Source organism: Lolium perenne, chromosome 2 (genome assembly GCF_019359855.2).
Source record: "Lolium perenne isolate Kyuss_39 chromosome 2, Kyuss_2.0, whole genome shotgun sequence".
NCBI classification, from domain to species: domain Eukaryota; kingdom Viridiplantae; phylum Streptophyta; class Magnoliopsida; order Poales; family Poaceae; genus Lolium; species Lolium perenne.
Genome location: NC_067245.2, coordinates 89,851,629 through 89,858,907, shown reverse-complemented (window position 1 = coordinate 89,858,907; position 7,279 = coordinate 89,851,629). Strand labels below are relative to the sequence as shown.

The following is a 7,279-nucleotide window of genomic DNA, read 5'->3' as shown; positions in this document are numbered from 1 at the left end:
TACAAGCCAAATCCGTAAGAGTTTTTTAAACGCCTATTCACCCCCCTCTAGGCGACATCTCGTCCTTTCAAATTGGCAAGAACACGCGTCGTCCCGCCACGACTTCTGTAGCCACCATAGAGTTAAGGTAGCGGTTCACCACACCCCTGTTCTCGGAGTCTTCTCCTGCTAGATTGGATCCGAAACTTGCCATTGCTAAAAATATGAAAGGACTGTGCAGGAAAACAAGGTTCGCTCGAAAAGACTTGATGCGAGATTAGATCGGCAAAGAGGCGTATATATTGACGGTTTTTAGGGTAAGACTTCAACGCTGTAGTCCAAACGGAGGCAAAACGGACTTCAGAGGGGCAAAAGAGCTATGGTGGCACATCCTGTTGAGGGGGGCGCGCCACCTGGGCTCTTTCCCCTTTGGGACTCCGTTTCGTCCAAATCTTTTGCTACCCGCTTTTATTTTCCAAAAATTACATTCCTAAAAGATTAAGATATTTCAAGATCATTACGCACGTGAAAATTAGCTTTTATTAATTTCTAATATCAGGCAGGGGATATTTCTTTTCAATTACGACCTCGGGACTCTGGAGATTTAACTCTTCCACCGTTCCATCGAATTTTGTACATGCAATATAATGTTCAAGATGGTGTCCATTAACAACATGAGGTTTACCTTTGTAGTTTCCATGAAGATAGATGACTCCAGAGCGATTCACCTCCTGCAAAACTAATGCACCTTATCACTTCGATGTTAACTTCCCTACGGAGAACTTGAAACGAAAGTTGAACAATAATACTTGATATCTTACTTTAAATTCATTTCTCTTTATTTTTTATCATACCAAATCTTCACTTTTTCCCATTAATAACCTAGCATGTTCATAAGTTTCATTCCTCCATTCATCTAACGAGTTTAGGTCTAGAATTCTTTTCATAGACGGGGGGAATATAAAATTATGTCAGTCTTAGTTATAGTGACAAAGCTCTTGGTACAGTGAGGTCTGGCGGGCCGCCCTACCTCGGTTTTAGGGAAAAAATATATATGGATGATTCGATTCGTTCGTTTCAAATCGTTGGGGAGAAAAAAAAAGTACCCCCTTCATCCATAAAAAAAATCTTATATTTATATAAAGCTAGATATATCTATATATTAAATAGTTTGTATATACATTTAACTTACATGAATGTAAAATATCCTTTTACGAACAAAGTAGTATGAGAAAAAACAATTCTGAGAAAGAGCGGTTGTTGGACCGTGTGCTCTCGGCTTCGTGGGCCTGGGCCAACTCGCTGAGATAACTGGGTGCAGCTCGCGACTCGAACCGCGCGCGTCCGAACGAACACGAGCGACTTGCCATGAGACTATGGTGAGGTCGGCGGCTGACCAAGCACCGAACTTGGCACTTCTGCAACGGCCATCCGACAGCGAAGGCGCTGGTGGCTTGTCCTAGGAGACTGCGCGACAGCAAGGGAGCTGCTGAACAATGGGAGGTCGGCGATAGTGCGGCGTGCGGGCGTGCATGACTTCTCAACGGTAAACTGGCGAGGACGCGTATGTTGGCCTGCTAGGCGATGCCCTCTGTGTAGTTCCCTGGTAGGCGCTGATGGCGAAAGGAGTACGACGAGCGAGTCAGTGAGGTCGCGATCAGGGAGGAAATAAGGGGATGCGGTTAGGTTGCGTGGCACATGGAATCGGGTCAAGCCGCCGCTTCTGCATTTATTTCCTCGTGTTTCTTCGGCATCAGGTATTCTGTACCGAATGGCGATGAATAGGCACAGGAAATAGGAGGTGTCAAGATCAGCAAAGAAAACTTGGTGGCACGGGGGAATAAACTATACTAGGATGATTTCCACGAGACTAAGTTCAGTCAAAGGATAAAGGATAGGATATGTTGGCTCACCATTAGCTATCGGTCTTTGGAAGAAAAAAAAAACACAGCGCGCTTTCTTTGTGGCGCACACACTTTTATCCATTTTCTACTTCCTTGAGACGTGAACCATTAGTCGAGACTGTATCACGCCAATCCTCATTTCCCCGCCTCAACCCACCACCACCACCATTTTGAATGCCCTATTTTACAAAGTAGGTTAGCCGAATTCGTGACATGTATGGTAAAAAATAGTCCACCTTAGGAGGCAAGACTCCTCCATATAAACCGATCATGATGTTTTTATAATTTGGATCTACCCGAAAAAACACAGCTTTCTTCCTGGCGCACGCACTTGTATCCATTTTCTACTTCCAAGTCGTGGAATTCAACTTGTTCCTGTCGGTTTTCACTTGTACGATCGACCACCAATGTGATCCATTAGTGGAGACTGTAGTCTTTGGGTAGGATTCCTCCATGTAAACCCAAGATTATGATGCTTTTCTAAGCTATATCTGGGGAGGCATTGAGGTAGAACCAATTCTCTTATTGTAATTGTGTACTTGTTTCCCTTATAGTAAATAATAGAGGCACGCAGGGGCTCGCCACCGTTGCAAGATCTAAACCTGTGAAGCTTTAGCCCGCTTCTCTCTCTCTCTCTCTCTCTCTCTCTCTCTCTCTCTCTAGCTGTGAGGTACCCACTATGGTGCACTCATCGATCACACAACGACGCCACACCTTCTTGAATTTGAACGCCTCCTCCTGCGCCGCCTGGTTCACGATTTTTGCATGCCGACGCTAGTAAGGATTGGATGATCATCTCGCTTGGAGGTGCCCTCCTTCGAACGATGCCTTCCTCCAGTCGCTGCTTCATCAATTTTTAGGGATTTAATTACGTCTTCTTATCTTATGCATAGTCCTCTATTAGTTCACGATAAATTTTTAGGGTTAATCCTGTTTAAACATAAGAGTAATTTTTCCTCAATGTGTGTTTTCTTAATTTTCGTGCCAAATGCTATATAGCTTATATTTAGAACTTATTTTGCACTCAGTGGACAAGGTTGTGCAATTAGCTCTTTCTTTTCTAACAAACGAGCCATTTTTGGGTTTGGCTCATTTTCTACCCACATTCCACACGAAGCTCGAAACAACGGGCTCTCTCCTCCAGAGTTCAGATGTTTCGCCACACTAAAAAGTCAATGAATGCTTTGCTCCACACCTCCAGTCAACCCCTCCCGCTAATGATACACGGACACCGAACAACCCCTTCTCTTGGCAAGCCAGTGAGCCACCGCTGACGCCAGAGTGCCATGGACAAGCCCCACCGCCGCTTATCCCGGTACCTCGCCGGCATCAGCGCAACATTCCTCCTCGCCGTCCTTCATGCCCCGCTCACCGCCGCGGAAGACGAACCGCCTCCGTGGCCAACCTGCGGGCCCTATCCCCCCACCGGCAACTACACACAGAACAGCACCTACCACGCCAACATCGATCTCCTCGCCGCGTCCCTCCCCGGGAACGCCTCCTCGTCCCCGTCGCTCTACGCCACAGGGAGCGTCGGCGACGTGCCGGACATCGTCTACGGCCAGGCGCTCTGCCGCGGCGACGTCGCCAACGCCTCCGCCTGCGAGAGCTGCATCGCGACCGCCTTCCGCGGCGCGCAGCAGGCGTGCCCGCTCTACAAGGACGTGATGATCTTCTACGACCTCTGCCAGCTCCGCTTCTCCAACCGGAACTTCCTCCTCGACGACGACTACATCGTCACCACGTACACGCTCCAGCGCTCCCGGCTCGTGGGCGCGCCGGCGTTCGACGCCGCCGTCGGGCTGCTCGTCAACGCCACCGCCGACCACGCGGTGGGGGACTCGTCCAGGCGGTTCGGCACGGGGGAGGAGGGCTTCGACGACAAGGGGAACCCCAAGATTTACGCGCTGTCGCAGTGCGCGCCGGAAACGACGGTGGACGTCTGCCGGACCTGCCTTCGCCGCATAATTGGGCAGCTGCGGAACTCCTTCAGCGGGAGGACAGGTGGAGGTATTTTCGGGGTGTGGTGTAACTTCCGGTACGAGGTGTACCCTTTCTTCTCCGGCCAGCCGCTGCTGCAGCTGCCGCAGTTCGTGGAGAGGCCACCGGTGACCGGAGGAGGAGGTGAGTTGGCCGTACGAAGCGAAATCATTTAGTTTGTTCTGCAGTTATGCAATCTGATGGCCTGTTTGGTAGTGATTAGATGTGCAATAACGTCCATATGTAAGAAAATGCAACTAATTTCTGGAATGCTGAACTAACGATTCTGTGTCTAGGAAGTAAAATACCGTTTCAATTTTTTTTCTCCTAAAACAGGATTAACCAACAAAAGAAATTATCAGCACAATCATGGAAAGTTCTCTAGCAAAATATTACATGTGCTACAAAATTCTGATTCAGTTATAACTAAGAACTATACCTTCTGAATTTGTTAGTTATTACTTCACTTGCAGAGGAAACTAGTAATCGTACAGGTAAAGCTTCTGAATCAGTTGACAACACCTCATTGTTTACTTTCCTGCTAATTAGTAGAGTTGCTTGACCCGAAAGAACTCTATTAATATGTATGTCTTGTGCAAAATCGCCAAGTATTTTTCACTGTAATGCACATATTTTTTCTATAAAGGAAATATATTAGTATCGCGGTATAGAAAGAACATGCGCCTTGACTAAAGACAATCTTGAAAATGGTTTTGTATGCTCTGAAACTCGCAAGGTTTCTTTATGAAAAATCCTGGAAATTTTTGTAGCAAAATACTACATGTGCTACAAGATTCTGATTCAGTCATACCTTAGAACTATACCTTCTGAATTTGATAGTGTATTACTTACTTGCAGAGAAAATGAGAAATCGTACAGTTAAAGTTCTAGCTATTGTGATGCCTACAATTGCTGTGATATTGGCGATCCCGGTGGTATATTTTTTCTGTTGGAGGAAGAGGAGAAGACCAGAAGCAGATGCGTTTCTACCTTGTAAGGCCTCTTAACCATTTTAAACTATCGAATAATGGGCAGTGGAGTACTGAATCAATCGATTACCCAGCGGTTGCTAAATTCAGTACCAAAGATCCATGCTTTTCATCATTGTGTATTTATCCTCCAACATTTTTTTTGAATTTTTTTTATCCTCCAACATAATTAGCTACCTCGGAGGATATTCAACACATCGATTCGCTTCTTCTTGATCTAGCAACACTAAGAGTTGCCACCGATGACTTTGACGAAAGGAAGATGCTTGGTAAAGGAGGGTTCGGTATGGTTTATAAGGTACATAATCATGCCGTATGTAGCTTATGTTTCGAAACAAATAGCTGTCAAAAAGCTTGGCCAGTCATGTGTTCTTTGGCCGAGTAGTAAGTATCTTGTTACTTGGACAGGGAGTCCTACCTGACAGTCAAGAAATAGCCGTCAAAAGGCTTGGTCAGACTTCCAGACAAGGAATAGGAGAACTGAAGAGTGAACTGGTTCTAGTTGCCAAGCTTCACCACAGGAATCTCGTGAGACTTGTTGGTGTTTGCTTGGAAGAAGATGAGAAAATACTTGTGTACGAATATATGCCCAATAGAAGCCTCGATACCATTATTTTCGGTAAGTTTTTAGTACTTTTTTTATTCACATGAGTAGTAACACATCTGCCACCAAATTTACAGTACAATGGTAATCTTGTTTGGGCCACAGATTTTGAGAGAAAGAAAGAGCTGGATTGGGGAAAGAGGTTCAAGATCATCAACGGGGTCGCTCGAGGCTTACAATACCTCCATGAAGATTCTCAACTGAAGATAGTTCACCGTGACCTCAAAGCGAGCAACGTACTACTAGATTTGGATTACAATCCCAAAATTTCTGATTTCGGCCTAGCAAAGATATTCGGAGGGGATCAATCACAGGATGTGACTCGTCGTATCGCCGGCACATAGTAAGCATGTGAGGTATATTTCTCTCAGAAAACACCAGAGCTAAATCAGGTTTTGAAGTTCTGTTTCTATCACAGCGGATACATGGCGCCTGAATACGCCATGCGCGGTCACTACTCCATCAAGTCGGACGTGTTCAGCTTCGGCGTCTTGGTCTTAGAGATCGTCACCGGGAGGAGAAACAGCGGCCCCTATAACACCGAGCAAGACGTCGATCTCTTGAATCTTGTGAGCACCTGAAGCATGTCCATGTATGAACTCTGCACGCAGCCAGATTCTGGAAACAATGTCTGACTAGTGAGTACCCTTTACCAAATTTACTGCAGGTATGGGAGCACTGGACCCGGGGAAATGTTATCGAGCTGATCGATCCGTCCCTGAGCAGTCATCCTCCCGTCGACCAGATTCTGAAGTGCATCCACGTCGGGCTCCTGTGCGTGCAGAGAAAACCGGCGAGCAGGCCGGCGATGTCGTCGGTGAATATCATGTTCAGCAGCCACACCGTCCGTCTCCCTTCTCTGTCCAGGCCAGCGTTCTGCATCCAGGAGGTCAGCGTGAATGAAAGCTCGACCGCCTATTCGGAAACCTACCCACTCACAGAAAAATCAACTGTGATGTCTTCGAACGAAGTGTCGATCACGGAGCTTTCACCCAGATGAGTCTTCCAGCTCCAGCTTTGGGAGCGGGTTGCTGAACAATATGTGTATAGCACTTACTTCAATTTCTGGAAATGATCCCGATGGAAGAGCCCGCCCGCCGGTATGGATATTAGTGCTGAATCTTGCATTCTATGTAAGTAGAACTGCGAAGCTGCAATGCTTAGGGACTGAAACTCGTGGACTTCACTGCATCATAGAAGTCAGAGTGATGCTGGTGTACAGGATGATAGATTGTCACAAGGACGAGGCTCCCGTTAGATGTAGATGTATATGTCTGTATATCGTAGTTTCCCCATATGTTAGGGGGCTTTCTGCATATGTGCACCTGTACTTGTACTACATATTGTGGCCTTTGGCCCCCTGGTAATATTACACGCATATTTCCTAACATGGTATCAGAGCCAAAAATTGATTCTCTAGTCTAGTACGTGTTCCTCCGGCCGCTTCTCCGTCCCCGGCCGGCGCCCGCCCTCAGCTCCCGGCCGATGTTCGCCGGCGTTCTCGGCCGCTTCTCCGTCCCCGGCCCGCCCGATTCGCCTGCTCCCAAGCGCCGATCCGCTCTTCGCGCCACGCCGATCCTCTCTAGCTCCGATCCTGATCCACGCGTGGCGCGATCTGCGCGCGCTGCCGATCCGCGCGTGGCTGCTTCCTCCCGATTCGCGCGTGGCGCGCGTCTGCCAGGCCCGCCCGTTTCTCCCGATCTGCTGGTTTCTCATCCCGTTTCCTGTAAATCCAAAAAAAAAACAAAAGAAAAAATTTACTATCGTCGGCTGTTGTTATCCGATGTCTTCCGCTGATCCCGCCTTATTTTTGGGCCTCCCTT

General features: G+C 47.3%; 1 protein-coding gene across 2 annotated transcripts; it reads left to right on the top strand.

Annotated features, from left to right (window-relative positions):
- The first annotated feature begins 3,041 nt into the window (after positions 1–3,041).
- On the top strand, positions 3,042–6,844 carry LOC127333214 (cysteine-rich receptor-like protein kinase 6). Of its 2 annotated transcripts, none has more exons than XM_051359557.2 (7): positions 3,042–4,007; positions 4,722–4,856; positions 5,026–5,150; positions 5,261–5,471; positions 5,562–5,799; positions 5,875–6,048; positions 6,124–6,229. In XM_051359557.2, exons 1-6 carry the CDS (start codon positions 3,170–3,172, stop codon positions 6,035–6,037), a joined length of 1,710 nt encoding a protein of 569 aa, XP_051215517.1. In that variant the 5' UTR covers positions 3,042–3,169; the 3' UTR covers positions 6,038–6,048; positions 6,124–6,229. The 2 variants fall into 2 exon arrangements, with proteins under 2 accessions (XP_051215517.1, XP_051215516.1); XM_051359556.2 differs by having other exon boundaries at positions 3,045–4,007; positions 5,875–6,025; positions 6,124–6,844.
- Positions 6,845–7,279: the final 435 nt, after the last annotated feature.